Consider the following 20,940-nt stretch of genomic DNA (forward strand, 5'->3'; position numbering starts at 1 on the left):
TCTTGTTTGAGTTCTTGTTGTCACTTTGACACTGTGTATAACAAACGTGTTTGGATTGGTTGTAATTTGTAGATTAACCAATCACAAGCTATGTCACTATTACTAAACAAACTTTCACTACCCATATCCAATGTTGTGGGGACGAAAAATAAACTGGTGCATTTTTAAGCTGGTGAATTTTGAACTAGCTCGTAACTTTTAAGGCCAGCTTGCCCACTCGGCCAACAATATTTTGAGACTTATTTCATACATTGTGACAGATGAAGAGAATTAACTTCATGAAATACGACATGTACATTATATATGTAGTCCTAAATATTCATGCTCCATGTGAAGCATATCTGCACAGAATACTTTGTGTAAAGAAAACATTGGAAATCTAATATACTATTGTGGCCTTGGGTTGGTAGGACACTTGATTTATTTTCATTTTTTTTCTATTTGAAGGCAGTGTTTTAAGGAAATTTATATCCTTTATTTTTATAAAAAAAAATATGGGTAGTGTCAGCATTATCAGGCGAGCTATTATATGTTAAGAGAAACAATTGTTTTTGAATTCCTTTTCAAAACAATAATTAAATTTAAAATCACAGTAATCAATTGTTTAGATTTTGTTCTGTGCATGAGATGATAGGTAAAATATGAAATTCTGCTGGTTGATCATGTTGTTTTGATTAAGTTATTCAATTATTTAGTGAAGTTAATATTCAGCCCAATTATTAAGTCTATCATGAATGCCAAGTAATGACCAAAGCATTGGAGACCTAATGGATGAACTGCAATCAAAGGGAAGTAATCAATAATAAATTGTCTCCCTTGATAAAGGGATGCAACTCCTGTTGACTGAGAAAGTCTCCATCACAATGCCACACTAGACATCAGTTTTGGTGGCAAATACTGGCAAATTATCCAGAAGTGTCTGGATTTGGACAAACCAGGTTTGCAATGAACTGTTTTGTTACACCCCAATGTGAATTTCTCAGAGGACCATTACGGGTTGGAAAGGTTAAACTTGTGTTAAATGTGTCCAGCAATCAAACCAGAGTTTGTAAGAGTTCTTTTAGAAAAATTACAGCACTCATGACATACCGGTACCAGCTGAGATTAGATAAGACCAATCCTAATGCAAAGAGGGATCATGATTTAGATGAAATTGGATTAAAGATGTGAATACATTCTCTAAATAAACTGGCAAAATTTCCCCATAGACATTGTCTTGGCATGTCATTATTTAATACTTTTATAGGTGGCTGACAGCAGAGATACACCAATCATTTACCATGGCGTCAAAAAGAATGACTGGAAAGATTGCCTTGTGGCAGAAACGTACAGATGAGCACCAGGAGAAACAGATGATAAACCCCTTCTCAGAATGGGAGGGTGCATCCCATCGATCAGCCCTCAGCAAAGATGATGTGAACTATGGCGTACCCATCGCAGGGTCGTCTACAGAGAGGAGAGGTCGTCAGGCTGGGAATCTGATCAGCGGAGAGATAGTGGAGCTGTGTCATGTGATTGCTGAGATTGGCTGCAGACAAGATGATGGAACATATATAATTACTTTTGGGCCTTTATTTGAAGCTTACACTAGAATCTCCAATAAACTTGTGGGTATGTTGATGCGCGCTCGTAAACAACATCTGATTCAGTTTGAAGGTGAGATGCTGTTTCAAAGGCGGGATGATGATGTGCCGATTACTCTGCTGAGGATTCCAGACGAAAACTGAGACATTTTGTGTATTTTGCCTGTGACCCTGTTCCTGATTTCTTTCTTATGCCTTGGACATTTGGTGATGATAAACTTATAGGGGTAATACCTTGATTATGTTTCTAGGTTTGTCAACACCATATGGATGCTCTAGAGTTGCACCAAAGTGGTAAACGTCTGTGACCTGCATCTTTTTGGGCTTTCCTCCTTCATCAAGCTGACACGCTGTGTTATAACTGGAATACTGTTCAGAGTGGTTTTAGAGACAACTCACTCACTACAGGGTAGTATGATTGGGATGGTGCCCATTTCTAATCTAGGTCTTGATTTTATATTATGTAATATAAAACAGAGACATTGTCTCCGTCTAATTAGGGTAATCATTAACTGTTAGAATGAACACATAAAATTTTAGATTACAAACCACCAAAGTCATTACTGATTTGAATCAACTTGAAAGTACTGCCAATTAACTTGAGCCCAAAGAACTTTAGAACCCAATTCATGGCAAATTACCGGTACATTATGTCTGTAAATGATTTTAAGTGTTTTATTTTAATGTGAAAGGAATGTTGAGTAGGTGTTATTAGTGAACCAGTTAAAAAATAAAGCACTTATACTTTATATAATGAGAAAAATAGGTTGTTAAACATTTTTCCAGCAAATGTTTGTTGACTTATTTTAGGCCCTTTATTTATCAGATTTCACGGTAGTATGATTTTTATATTCTCTGTATCAAGCAAGGTCAATTACAATTTACCATCTTCTTTTCATCCACTTTTTTGGGGACTTGAAGTCAGCACGATGTTTGTCTTCATCACTTCCGTAGTTGAATCCCCTGAAAAGGTTTTTAGTTGTTTCTGCATTGTCCCCTTGAATGTGGGATCTTCCTGTTGTTTGGAGAGCAGTCAAAGTGCAGTCAAGTGCCATCAAATGTGTGAATGCAAATGCAAAAAAAGACTTCCATCATCAATGAGGTCACATTAGAATGACCTCATCTACACTAGGGCGGCTTACTTGGTGCTTACAGCAGAGCTGTGTCCTATATTTCTAATGCCATGTGTCTTGATGCATAAACATAGTTTATGTACATACAATAATTGAAGGCAACATCACTCATTAACAATCCAAACATTTAAGAGTTCTTTTCTTGTCACAGAGGTAAACATACTATTTATTTGAGTGAGTGAGTGAGTATGGCTTAACGCCGCTTTTAGCTATTCCAGCAATATCATGGCAAGGGACACCAGAAATGTACCCATGTCGGGAATCGAACCCGGGTCTTCAGCATGACGAGTGAACGCCTTAACCAATAGGCTACCCGACCAGGCCCTATTTATTTGAAGGTTTGAGACCTATTTGGATATTTGATACCTCTAAAATATACATAAATAGAGGTATCAAATCCTCAAACTACAAAACATTAAGTTTATCTCCTTTTTACAAAATACAATGTAAATCCTATATATTTTCAAGAATGCATGTTATTTATATAAGATGGCTGTGTTCGCTGGTTTGTTTTTGACAGCTTTACAATACCCAAGATTTGTGTGTTGACTTGCATGTCATCTTTTTCCATCACCCTTTTGTGACAAAACAAAGTGCAATATATATTTTAAGTGAAGTTATTTATTGAAAATAAACAAAGATGAACATTGTACACCGATTTTGTTGTCTCTTCTAAAGCTGGGACAGGTACTGAGTAGGACCCGGTTACGCACAGGAGTACCCGACCCGTTGTTAGTCACATGCTATATTGTTTAATGACAATAACAATAAACTCCATGGTTACACTACAAGTCGCTGATGTCTGCATCCCTTCTGACTTTTAAAGATTAAAGCCTCAGTCAACTTCAGTGTATGCATGATGAGTTCGTTTTATATATGTGTATGTAAATGTTTTTTGCCTGGGCATAGATAAGACAATTTCCAATCGTACATTTTGTGTACCAAACTCTTGAGACCTGGAGCAGCTACCTAGGTAGGGTTGGCTTTTAGGAGTTAGATACCCGGGTAGTTCATTTGGAATATCCCATCCCTAGTCTGCACAGCTGGAGACCATATACAGACGGTTCATGGTCTCTGATGCAAATGAATTGGCTCAACTTGAATCTTGTTCGTTTCATCTCAGTTCTTAGGCCCTGATGCATCAGTAAATCCGCCTCCATGAAAGCATTTGTCTCCAACATAAACAAAAGGAGCATTTCTAACCAAGAAAACGTCAAGGCTGCCAATATGAATCTGCCCATATGACTCCTGTTGAAAGACCTTACCCATGCATCCTCGGAACCACTTGTTTCCAATTATTATTTTTTTTACCTAATACAAGCGTCATGAAGTATGGGAAGATTCATCAAGTGAAAGTGACATCAGTGTATGAGCAATATACACACACAAAGGAATCCCCTTTATTGATTTCTTGGTAGTTACATGATCTATAACAAAATTACATCACACACCATTCGTTTCAAATCACTTCACAATGTCAGTTATGTCCCCTTGAATTAGTTAACTTTGTTCTGTCTTTGAAGATCTTGAACTGTCTTGGAATCTTCCCATGGACGTGGACCACGGACATTCTGCCAGTTGTCCAAGTCATCCCTCTGCAGTTTCTGTTAACAAATATTAAGAAACAGTGCCAAAACTCTGTGTATATTCAAAGTGAGCCGAATGTTATACATGTCATATACTACTCAAAACAAGTTAAAGAAAACACATATCTTTCATATTGCCATAGTTAAACGGTCAAAGCTGGTGGGTACTGCAACACGCAACCTTCCTCTAACTTGTTTTCAGTAGTTTATGAAGTAAAATCTTATGCCGTTAAGTAACGAAACTGTGGCTGTGTGGTATGGTTGATGTGAGGGGACATAATTATCTCAGTATAATATCCTTTTTATTACATGGTAATAAAGATTCATAAGAAGGCTCAACACATCTAGTAAAGCAGTTTAGGAGATGTGATATATTCTAATTTTCCCCAAGATTGTCCACAATTGCCACAGTCCGTGAAGATGGTTGTGTGATCATTATCATTTACACATAGGTTTCAGCCTGATCACACTGATTGATCAGTGTCAGATTTTTATATTAATATTGTCACCACTTTTGGTTTGTGTCCTTTTTGACTTTAGTGAGCCCCTTTTGACTTTAGTGTGCCCCTTTTGACTTAAGTGTGTCCCTTTTGACTTTAGCGTGCGCCTTTTGACTTTAATGTGCCCCTTTTGACTTAAGTGTGTCCCTTTTGACTTTAGTGTGCCCCTTTTGACTTTAATGTGCCCCTTTTGACTTAAGTGTGTCCCTTTTGACTTTACTGTGCCCCTTTTGACTTTAGTGTGCCCCTTTTGACTTTAGTGTGCGCCTTTTGACTTTAGTATGCGCCTTTTGACTTTAGTGTGCCCCTTTTGACTTTAGTGTGCCCCTTTTGACTTTAGTGTGCGCCTTTTGACTTTAGTATGCGCCTTTTGACTTTAGTGTGCCCCTTTTGACTTTAGTGTGCGTCTTTTGACTTTAGTGTGCGCCTTTTGACTTTAGTGTGCCCCTTTTGACTTAAGTCATGTGTTTGTGGTCCTTTTGATGTGTGGCTCTTTTGAATAACCGTCATATTTACCTCATAAGCTTTTTCAATGGCTTCTGTGCCTTTTGTTTCCTTCAAATTTAAACCATGTTTTGCAGCTTCCTCTTCTGTTAGCTGAAAGACAGACAATTGTAAATGGGTATGGATGTCACTTGTAAGCTTTCAGATCAAACTTTCACCTTGAACAGGTCACAATGCAAGGGTAAATACACATTTATTATTGTCAGTATAGAATGCTTACAGTATACAGCAGAAACATTTCAGTGCTTGAAATAGCTGAAACTACTCGAAGCGGCCTTGTAAATCTGTCAAGCTTTCAGTATCATTTATTTAGTTGCACAATTCCATCTACATTAATATCTTTATTAATATTTATCACATTTTGAAATAATGGAATATATTTGTTTGTTCAAATAGATAGGAGTTCAACAGGGAAGAGAAAGCCAGGGCTGCATTAACAGATCAATCTGAGTGCCATGCATCAAAGACAGACTATGCTACATGGTCAGGTCAGCTCTAGACTTTGTAATAAGTTGCCATTGTTCAACAGAGGCATCTCTATGTAATTAGGATCCTCAATGAGAGTTAGGTGGACATACATTCCAAAATTTGCATTAGAAGTCAAAGTGTTATTTGAACGAATAGAATCAAACTTGCGAGGATTATCAGTTGGCTCAAGCCAAGTGCCTCTAACAACTCACTATATGATGCTTTCGTGAGAAGATTGCCTTGTGGAACAAAATCCAGCTACAAACTCAATTTAGGTTAGTCATCTGTACTGCAAGGTGAGTGAGTGAGTTTGGTTTTATGCCACATTTAGCAATACTTCTGCAATATCACTGTGGGATCACAAAATGATCTTCACACATTGTACCCATGTGGGGAATTGTCTTTTGGTATGACGCGGTCGGGGATCGAATCCCGGACCTTCTGCTCTCCAGGTGGACACTCTACCACTAGACCACAGAGGCGATCGAAATAACTATGAAAGAAATTATATGTACAATACCTTTTTCCCCTTTCGGAATTGATATCTAATCACTGTGAACTTTTCCAACCCAAATGATCCGCCAACGATGAGTAGCTAAAAAAAAGTAAAAACTTTAAGTTAGTCTTAACCAATCAATCATGTATTATATCTGCTTTTCCTTAAAGCCACAGACCCATAGTTTTTACATTGTAAGTATATGATTATGGTTGACACAATGACATCCTTTCCATATTCTAGATAAATTGTGTAGTACCATATTTCCTCAATTAAACACCCAGAAATGGGGAAATGGGGTATATAGTGTTTGTCTGTGGACATCAATGTTACAATTTACACACAATTGGGGTTTACAGAGAAATACTGTTTGACATATTATCTAAAACAGATAGCATCACATTTAAAGTTAAACTCGAACAAAAGACATGTCTATATTGACTGGTGTTGCAACTACATGTATACTGACAATGTTAACTAATATAAACAATTTTACCAAATACTTTGAGAATCATCTACAGTTGTAACTGCAGTTGACCTTGGGCATATATATTTTTTTTTCCTTGGTTTATTATTGTACTATATCTGTAACATCATACCAGAAACGGAGCACCAAGTCTGATGAAACGACGTCTCGAAACATTTCTTAGCCACTGAAAGACATTAGTTGCCGACATAGTTCTGGATATCTGACACAGATCTTGTTGGAAACATTGAAAATACACTGAATATGCTCTGTCCTCTCTTTTAATGAAACATCGGTTGTGATATATGCGCTTAATAAACAGATCTATTCGTTCAAGATGTAGTTATTTTGATCTTCATGATGGACAGTGAGTTACAGACGAATGATACACATAACCGTAATAAACATTGACACTGGAGAAACGGTAAACAGGTGCTCGTGTGCGTGCCAGTTGGGAGTTACCTGCCCTTGACTTCAACAAAGAGGTTCGATATGGGTTCGTCAAATTGTGTCTGACTGTTCATCAAACGGGCGGCTTTTCGCTTAAAAAGGACACATAAAGAAACCGTTTCATTCATTGACGTGGCAGTATGTCGAAACATGTTAAAATTGTGACAATGATCTGATAAACATCAAACATTCACATATATTTCAACATTCTTCCATGATTTTACATTTTATTTACGCAACCACCTAATCTCACATTTCTCAGGTTATAGTACCTGGGTTTATATGCACAATTATTTGTCACTTGACACATTACACAACATCGTCACAGCTATAAAAATGTTTTAGAAAGATCTCAGAACCTCAGATGTTATCGGTAACATGAAAGCACCACCATGCTCTGACATCTGTCAACAACTAATAATATTTAATACACAATGGGCATCTTATAGTCGGATAATCTCTTTATCGTTAAATAAACAAACGTTTCATTAAGACTATCATGAATATTTCACAGGAGAGAGAGTCCTCGCTGGTCAGGTACTCACATTTGACAACAAAACATATAGGGGAGACCGGGGTGCTTTGGGACACGAGGTGCATTGGGACACCCCCCAAAACTGCTATTTATAGGTGTACAATCACATGATCATTTACACTAAAGGATGTGACATCATACACCATGGTACTTTTTGTTGCAGGGGTGGAAGCAGCACCCGTTGATAGAAGTTTGGTATGTAAAATGTTATTTTTGCACTTCATTGTTAAATTCAGAGGCCTATTTTTGAAGCTTTACATGACAAAGTGTTCCATCTTTCAGTTGATGTATGAGTTTTATTCAAAACAGTGATATCTTAAAAGTATCCCGCCAAGAGATGAAGGTCCTTTTGTCACAAGGTTATATCATGAAGCCATTAAAAAATGCAAGGGTAGCGTCAGGGCGCATTGGGACACCCTGACTGGGGTGCCTTGGGATATGTCCCAATGCACCCCAAACATGTGATTCTAAATGGCCAGCATGTAATCATATTTATGAATTCATATTTATGTCTCAGTTAATTTCATGTTTGTGAAATATTTTTTTTGTTCAGTGATTCATTATTAAATTGATGATAAGAAGATGTGTCTATTTCTTTATGAATCCATTTCAAGTGGGATATAGACTGGGTAATACAAATTTTGTCTCAATGCACCCCGGTCTTCCCTATTTCCGTGACGCGAAGCACCCCATTTATATATTCACCGACCACTGCGCCGTATTAGGACAGCTACCCACTTACCCGCACCAGCTGTTGGTGATCTCTTCACCAGTCAGTGTTCAATGTGAACAAATTTAGTGCCCCTTTAGCTTGAAACCATATCCAGAGAGTTGATGACATCTAATATAATTCCCATAACCAGTGCTAATTGGCGAAAAAATCAGGAAAGTCGGAAAGTAATTCACAATTAGGAATTATTTTATAATCACCGAGTCTGAAAACCCCATTTAGCAATAAAACTATTTTCATGCATGTCCCGACAGAAGATATGAAACTCACCACAACAGCATGTTTAAATAATTGTTCAGGATCATGGCCATGATGACACTGAATTATATCATTTCTTTTTGTACCCTCTGACCACATGTTTACACAAAATACAAGGACAATTTTGAAAGCGGTTTTTTTTCGTCTTTTATTTTCCGACCACCGACTTCGAGTTTTGATTGAAAAATCCGTAAACCAAATCATAATATAAAAAGTCCTCACGAAAACAAGATCTTAGGATTAGTTAAAACTCAAAATTACAAAATGCACACTATTATGGAACGTTAGTTCATACATTCCATCACTACGGGGATTCCGAGTTAGAATTGGTCCTCAGCAACTAACATCATAACGCGGACCCACAAAGGTCATGGGTGGGTTGTTTAGGTGATTGCGTAACTATTACAATAAACATTGTGAAACAAATTAATTATTTTAATAAACTCTTAATTGTGAAAAGAAGTCGGAAGTTCAATATTGTCAATACAATTATGATATCTCAGAACAGATCGAAGAATCCTCATTTTGAAGTTTATCTGACTACAATACCTTGAATACGTGTAGCAATGCTATTGCCCAGAGTCAAACTGCTCACTCTCCTCATGACGCTGAAAGGCCTTGCTTTACCAAGTTGGCTAAACACACGAGTGAGTGAGTATGGTTTTACGCCGCTTATAGCAATATTCCAGCAATGTCCGGGCGGGGACCCCAGAAATGGGCTTCAGACATTGTACGAATGTGGGGAATCGAACCCGGGTTTTCGGAGTGACGAGCGAAAGCTTTAACCACTAGGCTTCCCCTACCGCCCCTAAACACATTAGCTGTTGGGGTGCGGATGTGACAGGCATTTCTACGAGAGGGATTGTTCACAACGGCCGATTTCAAGATAGTATATTTACAACTTTCATAAAAGATCCTGGCTTAAACAACATGGGTATCATTGACAAAAATACGACAAGCGGAAATGATTAAACTGTATAAACAACAAGTGACCCCAGGTCATCTCCATGGAGTAGCCATGTAGATGTCTCGCCGTTTACTGCACGACAATTTGACGTCTGAAATTGATCGCGGTCTATTTAAGGTACATGTATAGCGATTGTCATCTGACCAAAAACACCTTTGAATTTTTCAGTTTAAAGTTAAAAAACAACAACGCAATATACATTTCGCGAGCTAAAAACAAAGGTACTTTATTATTGACGTCATAGACATGTGACGTCACAGATCGTCATTCTGATCGACAGAAGTGGGCGTCTTTGTTTACCTGACGAGTTGTTTCTGTAGATATGGCGAGCTTATTTCATATGAAAACCTTCTCCAACCCTTCCGTGAACTTGGCCTTCGGTAAGAATTACATGTCGAAAGAACTGGATGTGAAATGTAGTTGCTTGCTTACGTTTTCCTTTTTTTGCGCTCCGTTCTGTTCTTAGCAGCCGGGCATGGTGTGATAGCCTTGTTGTTAATGTATATGTTCGTCATGGCAAAGGTCCGGGTTCGATTCTCGGCATACTGCTCTAGCACATTGTTTAAGGCGGCGTAAGCGGATGCTGCTTTGTGCAAGGGCCAAGGTCGAAGTCGAGGTGACAATAGTCCACAATGTTTGTAAAGCTATAGTTTTGTACGGTATTCAGAATATTATATTCATTAAATTATCAGACAATGTCAATCCCCAATGCAGTTACCCATGTCTTGTCCACAAGCGGATCCAGAGGGGGATGGTGGGATGGATGTGTGTGCATGTTTCAAGCATAGTGAGTGATTTTATAGGTGATCTGGCATACTAAAGTATAGGTGTAACAACTCTAGGACTAACTTATTTGGTGATATACATACAACAATTTTAAACACGATTACGGAACGCGAATTGCCAAATCAGAAAAGGCTAAAGCGCTCGGTTTCAAATTAAAAGTAATAAGTATCAAATTTACAGTGAGAGGACCTCAAATTACAAAAAATCCCAGGGTAGGTTATCTCCTATTTAGGCCACCATTTTTGCCATAAAATCGAGCTGATATTCTGTGGAGAACACTAATGGAGTGAGTGAGCTGGATTCACCCCGATTTGAACAGTATTTCAGTTATATTACGGTGCGTCAGCTTGATGTGAGAGGAAAGTGCAAATCCTGGCCAATCATAGACGAAGCCAGCGAGCAGCATTATGCTGGCGATCGATAACGTACTCTCTTATAATAAAACAAGTGATATTATTTTGAAAACATCTGCTTCTCTGACATCACTAAAGATCTTAATTTGGGCGTTTGATGTTCTTTTAATATAAAAAAACAACCTTATAGACAAAAGCATTCAATGACATCAATAGTAGCCTTTCCCTCCACAATCCACATGGTATGACATTTACCTGTCTCAGCTTCTACCACCCACGTGAGGTGTAGTGAAATGGGGTTCAACGTGGGTCGCGTTCAAGATTATTGCACTTATATAGCGATGTGCATACACGTGTGTGCGTGTGCGTGTGCGTGTGCGTGTGCGAGTGCGTGTTGCGTGCGTGTGCCTGCGTGCGTGCGTGCGTATGCGTGGGCTGCTTGTAGTAGTCCGGACTTATGCCGATTTTATAGTGCTGAGATACCATGCCGCAGTTTAACAAGAATAACAAGACACAGTATACTGACTCCGAGACGACCAGTCCTTGTTTTAGACTATTTATACCGAGCGCCAAGCATAGTAGATGGTAACAACAAGTACATCTTTTAACGTCTTTTGGTATGACGCGGCCGGGGATGGAACCAACGACCTTCCGCTCTCCGGGAAGACGCAAGACGCTCCACCACTAGACCACGGAGGCGGTCACCACCCAAGTGGTATGGCATCAACTCTTGTCTCCCCCCCCCCCCCCCCCCCCTCCATCCACATTGTATGGCATCATCCTCTCTCTCTCTCTCTCTCTCTCTCTCTCTCTCTCTCTCTCTCTCTCTCTCTCTCTCTCTCTCACGTGGTATAACATGAGGCTCCTAAATGGGTACAATGTGTGAAGCGCATCCCTGGTGTCCCCAGCCCTGATACTGCTGAAATATTTCTGAAAGCGGCGTAAAACTATACTTACTCACTCAACGTGGTACAATATCCAGCTGATATATTTATTCTTATCCTATCTAGGTTACCGAGCACGTTTCTATCCTGCCATTCCCGGGCCACACAATGCTGCTGCTGAACTTTGGCGAGAACGTCTCCAGCCATCTGACAAGGCCAAGACGTCAAGGCCTGTCGACGTCCCTGCTGGTTCCACCAATCCCAGGACGTCCACCTTTGCTGTGCCCCATCCATCTGCCCCCACAGAGCCATCAACACCCATTGGTCAAACCATTAAAGGCTACTACTTCGAGGATGTCATCGACTCAGGTGGGGCTGCGATGGTGTACAGGGTGAAGAAGAACGGGCTCCTCTACGCCGCGAAGGTCTCTCTACGGACAGCAATTGATGGAAACTTCACAGTTCGCACCTGGGAAAATGAATATAAAATTCTGAAATCCATTAATCATGAAAACATCATCAAAGCATATGACCTGTTCCAGCACAATGGGAAGATGTTTATGATCCTGGAATACTTTGAAGGAAATGACATGGTACATTTTATCACCAACTACAGTGTTAAATGGAGACAAAAGCACCTGAAACCGATTGCCAAGCAGATACTGGCAGGTATAAATTACTTGCACAAGAACAACATCGTGCATAGGGACATCAAACCAGACAACATACTGATTGGGCCCAGGAAAAATATAAAGATAATTGACTTCGGTGGGGCGATACGCCTGGCGCCAGAGCAGCCACCTAAGGATAGAGAAATGACTTTCTCTACCCCTGCCTTCTCCCCACCTGAAGTGCACAGAAAAGACGCCAATGTCACCTCTGATAAGTGGATTAGATCCTTCGACATGTGGAGCATGGGCATCACCCTGTATATGGCCATTGCAGGAGAGTTTCCTTTCTCTGTAGGGTCAAATAGAAATATCAAAGCTGATGTCTTTGACAAGGGGCCGGACTTTGATGTTCTCGGGCGAATCGACACCCAACTTCTATCCCTGATGAAAAGGTGTCTGGACATAAACCCTGTGGGGCGCATTACAGCCAAACGTGCCCTGCAGCATAGATACTTTTCGAGAAGTCCAGTTGATATCATTTCTTCTTTCTTTAAGTAAAGTTCCGATTCGCCCCAATTATGTACAAGGTTTGTTAGCACCATACTCATGCTATTGGGTTCTCCAAAGTGGGAAAACCCCGTCTGAGACATGCACCACTTTGAGCTTTCCATCAACATTAAGCTGACACGCCGTGATATAATTGAAATAGAGTTCAAAGCGGCGTTAACCCCAACTCAATCACTCCTTCCTTCCTATCCTGGGCCCGTGAAGATGTGCCAAGCTGGCGTGGTCTGTCACCTCCACCATGCCTGTCTGCTTGGCAATAAGTATATATTCATACATATTTGGCTAAACATAGATGTCACTTTTCCTAATTGACATGGAACTGACGACCATCTGTCAAACATTTCCTGGATCTATTTTATCTGGTTATGATAGATGACCACTATGAGATTCACTCTGCTAGCCATTCCTCCACAAGTGAAATGGACAAGGCGGTAGCAAAAAGGCGTGTGTAAATCCTGTACTAGTGAAATGGACACTTTGGTAGCACAAAGGTGTTTATAAATCCTGTACTAATGAAATGGACAGTGGTAGAACAAAGGTGTGTGTTAATCCTGTACTAGTTAAATGGACACTTTGGTAGCACAAAGGTGTGTGTAAATGCTGTACTAGTGAAATGGACACTTTGTAAGCACAAAAGTGTGTATAAATCCTGTACTAGTGAAATGGAGACGATGGTAGCACAAACGTGTGTGTAAATCCTGCACTAGTGAAATGGAGACGATGGTAGCACAAAGGTGTGTTTAAATCCTGTACTAGTGAAATGGACACTTTGTAAGCACAAAAGTGTGTATAAATCCTGTACTAGTGAAATGGACACGAAGGTGTGTGTAAATCCTGCACAGGTGAAATGGACACTGTGGTGGGCACAAAGGCGTGTGTAAATCCTGTACTTGTGAAATGGACACGGTGGTAGCAGAAAGACGTTGAAAAACCCTTCTAATGGTCAAATGGAAACTGTGGTAGCACTAAGGCGTGTGTGAATGCTACACAAGTGAAATGGAGACGATGGTAGCACAAAGGCGTGTGTAAATCCTACAGAAGTGAAATGGACACTGTGTTAGCAGAAAGGCAAATGAAAATCTTTCTATAAGTGAAATGGAAACCGTCGTAGCACTAAGGTGTGTGTAAATTCTACAGAAGTGAAAATGGACACAGTGGTAGCACAAAGGCGTGTGCAAATCCTGTACTAGTGAAATGGACACTGTGGTAGCACAAAGGCGTGTGTAAATCCTGTACTAGTGAAATGGACACTGTGGTGGCAGAAAGACGTGGGAAATTCCTTCTATTGGTCAAATGGAAACTGTAGCAACACTAAGGCGTGTGTAAATCCTGTACTAGTGAAATGGACACTGTGGTAGCACAAAGGTGTGTGGAAATCCTGTACAAGTAAAATGGAGACGATGGTAGCACAAACGTGTGTGTAAATCCTGTACTAGTGAAATGGACACTTTGGTAGCACAAACGTGTGTGTAAATGCTGTACTAGTGAAATGGACACCGTGTTAGCACAAATGTGTGTGTAAATCCCGCACTAGTGAAATGGACACTGTGGTAGCACAAAGGTGTGTGTAAATCCTGTACTAGTGAAATGGACACTTTGGTAGCACAAACGTGTGTGTAAATCCTGCACTAGTGAAATGGACACTGTGGTAGCACAAAGGTGTGTGTAAATGCTGTACTAGTGAAATGGACACCGTGTTAGCACAAACGTGTGTGTAAATCCTGCACTAGTGAAATGGACACTGTGGTAGCACAAAGGTGTGTGTAAATCCTGTACTAGTGAAATGGACACTTTGGTAGCACAAACGTGTGTGTAAATCCTGCACTAGTGAAATGGACACTGTGGTAGCACAAAGGTGTGTGTAAATCCTGCACTAGTGAAATGGACACTTTGGTAGCACAAATGTGTGTGTAAATCCTGCACAGGTGAAATAGACACTTTGGTAGCACAAATGCGTGTGTAAATCATGCACAGGTGAAATGGACACTGTGGTAGCACAAAGGCGTGTGTAAATCCTGTACTTGTGAAATGGACACTGTGGTAGAACAAAGGCGTGTGTAAATCCTACACAAGTGAAATGGAGACAGTGGTCGCACAAAGGCGTGTGTAAATCCTCCTGTACTTGTGAAATGGACACTATGGTAGCAGAAGGACGTGGAAAAATCCTTCTAATGGTCAAATGGAAACTGTGGTAGCAGTAAGGCGTGTGTGAATGCTACACAAGTGAAATGGAGACGGTGGTAGCACAAAGGTGTGTGTAAATCCTACAGAAGTGAAAATGGACACTTTGGTAGCACGAAGGCGTGTGCAAATCCTGTACTAGTGAAATGGACATTGTAGTAGCAGAAAGACGTGGGGAAATCCTTCTACTGGTCAAATGGAAACTGTAGCAGCACTAAGGCGTGTGTGAATCCTACACAAGTGAAATGGAGACGGTGGTAGCACAAAGGTGTGTGTAAATCCAACAGAAGTGAAAATGGACACTGTGGTAGCACGAAGGCTTGTGTAAATCCTGTTCTAGTGAAATGGACACCGTGGTAGCAAAAAGGTGTGTGTAAATCCTGCACTAGTGAAATGGACACTGTGGTAGCACAAAGGTGTGTGTAAATCCTGTACTAGTGAAATTGACACTGTGGTAGCACAAAGGTGTGTGTAAATCCTACGGAGGTGAAGATAGACACTGTGGTAGCACGAAGGCGTGTGTAAATCCTGTACTGGTGAAATGGACACGGTAGTAGCACAAAGGTATGTGTAAATCCTACAGAAGTTAAAATGGACACTGTGGTAGCACGAAGGCGTGTGCAAATCCTGTACTAGTGAAATGGACACTGTGGTAGCACAAAGGTGTGTGTAAATCCTGTACTAGTGAAATGGAGACGAAGGTAGCACTTAGGCGTGTGTAAATCCTGTACTAGTGAAGTGGATACGGTGGTAGCACAAAGGCGTGTGTAAATCCTGTACTAGTGAAATGGACACTTTGGTAGCACAAACGTGTGTGTAAATCCTGTACTAGTGAAATGGACACTTTGGTAGCACAAACGTGTGTGTAAATCTTACATTAAAGAAATAGACATGGTGGTAGCACAATCCTGGTATAAATCCTGTACTAGTGAAATGGAGACGATGGTAACACAAGGACTCGAGTGTGTATCCTTGAGAAGTGTAAATAGACACTTGTACGGTAAAGGTGTATGCAAAGCATGTACTAGCATGTGAAAGTGGTGTTAACATCATCAGGTAGTTGTAAAACCGTTCAGCGGATAATCATCAGTATTGATGAACTTGTTGCTTGGTTAAAATGATCCATAATTGTTCCTACCCTGTATTAGTTGGTATTGATTGTTAACTTAGTCCTATGGAACATATTTCATTGTATTATGTATAGAACAGTTCAGTTAAGTATATACGCATATAAAAAAAAGTCATCACTATTGTCTTAAAAGGGAACCTGCGATAACCCGTCGACATGTTTATAAACATTTAATGCAGATATTGCCAAACATTATATCAATGTGATTAAGAGATGAAATAAAAACATTTTGAATTGTGCGTATTTGAACATATGTGGTGGTTGTACATTGTTTGTATGTTGTGATAGTTGATAGTCGTACAATCAGAAATATGTTTTTACCTTTCGGTATTTCTCAAAGAAGCGTAGACCCGTGAAGACCAGTGTTAGAATTGGTCTTCAGCAACCTATGAGTGTCGTTAAGAGGTGACTAATGGGATCGGGTGGCCAGGCTCGCTGACTTGGTTGATGCATGGCATCGTAATCCAGTTGCGTAGATCGATGGTCATGAGGTCAATCACTGGATTGTATGGACCAGACTCGATTATTTACAGACCGCCATCATATATCTGGAATATTGCTGAGCGCGGCGTTAACAACAAAGACAGAAGAGACGTAAGCTCAATGAGATTATTCTTTCACATTTTGAGAGTTGTGTTTAAGTTTAAAAGGGAGTAGATTTAGTTTCAGTAGTATAGGTCTCATCATTTTCTGCACTGCTTTGGGAGGGTTTGTAGAATGTGTGTTTACCTTCACATTTTGAGAAATGGGCTTAAAGTTTGAACGTGAGTACGTTTTGTTTCAAGTCTATATCTCACAAGACTGTCTGTATTGCTCTGTGGCGATTTGCACAAATAACAAGGTTTTGGGTCTTCTATACTTCTCAAAGCAGGTTATGGGACAAACGTATGTCCCTGCACGAATGTAAATTTTTACATAGAAAACATAGGATCAGACATTTGATTTGCACACAATGCTAAGCTTTAAGACACATTAAACCCAACCTTATTTGCGATCAGAAATGTCCAATTCCTATGTTTTCTATGTCAAATTAACGGTCGTGCAGAGATATGTTTGGCAGTTAACTTGTTTTGAGTAGTATATATGAATCTAGTAGGGTGCCTGTTACTGGTCGGAAAGTATTAACCAATTCACTTCACCTTCACTTTCCATCGATTCAGACGCCTCTCACATGAAGGTCGTGTGTTATTATACAAACGGAAGAGTACAGTGTAATCCAAAAAAGGAAGGAAACGTTTCCATGTTTTTGCCTTGTGTCAAACGTAATTATAATGAGGGGTAGAATAGGTCTTCCACAACCCATCCTTGCCGTAAAAGGTGACTATGCGTGTCGTAAGAGGCGACTAACGGGATCGGGTGGTCAGGCTCGCTGACTTGGTTGACGCATGTCATCGTGTCACTCACTGGATTGTCTGGTCCCACTTGCACAAAGCGATCTTAGCGCTACGACTATTGTAAGCCTATGTTAAAGTACAATCATCTTAGCGCTAAGATTGCTTTGTGCAAGTGGGCCGTGGTCCAGACTCGATTATTTACAGACCGCCGTCATAGAGCTGGAATAATGCTAAGTGCGGCGTTAAACAACAAACAAACAATTATAATGCCTATTTGCGGCTACATTTTGATGCAGCATTTTCTTGTTTGTCTTTTGAGCAACGTGGAATCAAAATATTGACACCAGATCCGGCTCATCCAATACCCCAGATTTCACTACAACGCTAGAGACAAGAGCATCGTCAACACTTCACAGGATGCTTTTCAACACGTTCTTTCTTCATCATCCGTGATGTAGGCATACAGGTGAAGTATTGACTTTATTAAGGTGTCCTGCTCCGAGAACGGAAAGTCGGTAGTTCGATCCGCTGACCGCGTCATACCAACAGATGTAATAAGACGGCACTTCTTGTTGCAGTGCTTGTCACTCGGCATGAAAGGGATAAAACAAGGACATCTGACTGGGGTCAGTATAATGTGTCGGAGTGGGGTATCCATGTTAAATTGCAGCATATCTCAAGGGGCTAGCACTATAAAACCGACATTAGTCGGATTGGTACAAGCAGGCACACCCACGTACATGCACTTATGTATAACCTTGAACGCCATGTTAAACCTCCACTTCACCTCATAGTTGTATCAATGTCAAAGATAGCACGTTGTTGAGCTTGCTTGGTTTTTGTCAGTGAAGTGAGTGAGTGAGTACGGTTTTACACCGCTTTTAGCAATATTCCAGCAATATCACGGCGGGGGACACCAGAAATGAGCTTCACACATTGTACCCATGTCGGGAATCGAGCCCGGGTCTTCGGCGTGACGATCGAACGCTTTAACCACTAGGCTACCCGACCGCCCCGATCAGTGAAGAGGTAAAAGTAGCACTGAAGCGTTACAAAGAACAAAGTTGTTATCCAGAAAAAATCCTTTCTGAGTGCCTTTCAAAAATATGTCTCAGTTCTCCTGCTTGATGTCAGCCTCACTCCCGATTAGTGGTTTACTGGGGTTCGACTTTCTTAAAGTACGTCCTGGTGCGCACAAAATACTATTACAGAACATACGTCCAACAATACTTCATTTCCGGTATAGCACCAGAGGATCTAAAACGTTCATATCTATGTTGACGGTAGGTTGGTTTGTTGATTAACGCCGCACTCAGCAATATTCCACCTATATGACGGCGGTCTGTAAATAATCGAGTCTGGACCAGACAATCCTGTGATTGACATCACAAGCATTGATCCAAACAATTGGGATCGATGAAATGCATCAACCAAGTCAGCGAGCCTGACCACCCGATCCCGTTAGTCGCCTTTTACCACAAGCATAGTCACCTTTTACGCCAAGCATGGGTTGCTGAAGACCTATTCTACTCCGGATCTTCATGTTGAAGGTATAACACTAATTTCATGTAACATATATATATATATATATATATATATAACAAACATTACCCATGTTAGAGTTCATATTTATTGTGACCTGGCAGGAAGAAATAATGAAACAGGTAAAACACGTGTGCAGGTGTTTGAGTATTAGTGTAGCTACGTCATATTAATATTACTTATCAACTTCAACGTCTGTATCAGGCTTGTGATAAGTGATGTTCATTTCACCAACACACACTACACAATTCTTCCCAAGCAATGACTTCGAAAAGAACTTCTCTATACATTTATCAGCTTTGGCATCTACTAAGAGTTGATCTGTATGAAACTCAACGTGATTTGATGTAAGAGAACAGTTGTCTCCCCCTGATTTCATGACGTCAGGTATGACGTATTCGTCGTCAAAGTTCATATGATCTGTGACAGTCAGTTCCATGAGAGATGCATGTTCGTCAAAACAACACTCGTGGGTGTCCACGTGGTCATGCGAGATGTGACATCGCCCTCTAACTGAATATTGCTCTCGTGATTCCGTTACAAGGAGTCCACAAAATGTTGATCCATTTTCTGTGAAACATAAATGTGCTATGCCTTTCACCTTGAGGGCTGACATCGTCGTTGCGTCCGGTCACACCACTACCAGTATAGGTCGCATATGCATGTTCTGAAGCAATCAATTAAATAACATGTGTCAAACAAGATGAGTGATGAGTGACAGTAGATTTATATGGCATAATGTATTTGTAGCAGCTAGGCGTGGAGTCATCCCACAGATGACATCCATACCTTGTGCCACGTTGTGCGCCAATGTAGCGGCCATAAAATTTCGAACCGTGATGGGATTCGAACCACGGACGGAGGTCGGGCGTCTTGTCCACATGACCAAGGAGGTTAACCCTGTCAGCAAGCTGACAAGGTAAAGATGTCATCTGTGGAATGACTCCATGCCCTGCTACATTTTCAATAAAAGCAATTGGAATAATTTTGTGAGAATTGTATTTTTGTTCAAGTAGCCACAAAGACTAATGATTACATGTTCCATACATGATGTGTGTTGAAAAGTACTTAAACCACCCATACCATGAAGCGTCTCATGAAGAACTGGAAAATTTGTACCCAGTTATGTTCCTTTGGCGGACTCGTACACAAACGTACCTAATCAACTGTATGATTCATACCCCAAAAAAGTGAATCCGTACACAATGATAATTCATATCATTATAAACATCATTCACTTCTACTCTAACCTGTAGCAATGACCCAGGCATGATATTTCAAATTGGGAAAATCTGTATAATAATTACAATCGCTTCTGAAAAAAACAACATTGATTAAACAGGTTTTCAATAAAGACTTGTTTTTGTGTTTCATATTACACATTAATCATTTATACACTCTGTTAAGTTGTTAGCATAATTTCTTAATTCTTGAATTCAGTCCCCGTGTCCAACGATACCACGTGACTTTGCGCGTTCGGTTCCAAATTTAATCTAGCGCGGTTAAATCTACAGATAACCTAGCTCTACATTGAAAACACAATATGTTTATCTCCTAAATGAACATCGATCCACGCAATTGGGGTACGATGACATGCATCAACCGAGTCCGTTAGCTGGACCACCTGATCCCTCTTTCAAGTATAGTCGCCTCTTACGGTAAGCGTGGGTTGTGGAAGACCTATTCAGAACCGGATTCGACTTGTTATGAAAACGTAATCATACACACGATTCCTATAATGTGTCCAACATTTATTTAAATGCAACAAGATGTTAACTTATTCTTGTTTACTCTAATTTAAGAATATGCATATTCCGAAAAAGTTTCATGCTATCTGCTCTCATTCAACATATTATGCATGAATTAATGTCAACCTC

General features: G+C 40.2%; 3 protein-coding genes across 3 annotated transcripts; 2 read left to right on the forward strand and 1 right to left on the reverse strand.

Annotated features, from left to right (window-relative positions):
• Positions 1 to 1,280: 1,280 nt before the first annotated feature.
• On the forward strand, positions 1,281 to 1,727 carry LOC139443738 (actin-binding Rho-activating protein-like). Its single transcript, XM_071224665.1, has one exon. The coding sequence runs from the start codon at positions 1,281 to 1,283 to the stop codon at positions 1,725 to 1,727; it is 447 nt and encodes a 148-aa protein (XP_071080766.1).
• Positions 1,728 to 3,334: 1,607 nt separating this feature from the next.
• LOC139442590 (cytochrome c oxidase assembly protein COX16 homolog, mitochondrial-like) lies at positions 3,335 to 7,185 on the reverse strand. Its single transcript, XM_071223442.1, has 4 exons — positions 6,870 to 7,185; positions 6,295 to 6,369; positions 5,319 to 5,399; positions 3,335 to 4,320 (listed from the first exon to the last, which is right to left on the reverse strand). The coding sequence occupies exons 1-4, from the start codon at positions 6,945 to 6,947 to the stop codon at positions 4,213 to 4,215; spliced, it is 342 nt and encodes a 113-aa protein (XP_071079543.1). The 5' UTR covers positions 6,948 to 7,185; the 3' UTR covers positions 3,335 to 4,212.
• A 2,813-nt stretch (positions 7,186 to 9,998) lies between these two features.
• On the forward strand, positions 9,999 to 12,868 carry LOC139444141 (uncharacterized). Its single transcript, XM_071225042.1, has 2 exons — positions 9,999 to 10,056; positions 11,826 to 12,868. Exons 1-2 carry the CDS (start codon positions 9,999 to 10,001, stop codon positions 12,866 to 12,868), a joined length of 1,101 nt encoding a protein of 366 aa, XP_071081143.1.
• Positions 12,869 to 20,940: the final 8,072 nt, after the last annotated feature.

The sequence above is a fragment of the Haliotis cracherodii genome, unplaced genomic scaffold (genome assembly GCF_022045235.1).
Source record: "Haliotis cracherodii isolate W230 unplaced genomic scaffold, xgHalCrac1.p SCAF_5, whole genome shotgun sequence".
Classification (NCBI taxonomy): domain Eukaryota; kingdom Metazoa; phylum Mollusca; class Gastropoda; order Lepetellida; family Haliotidae; genus Haliotis; species Haliotis cracherodii.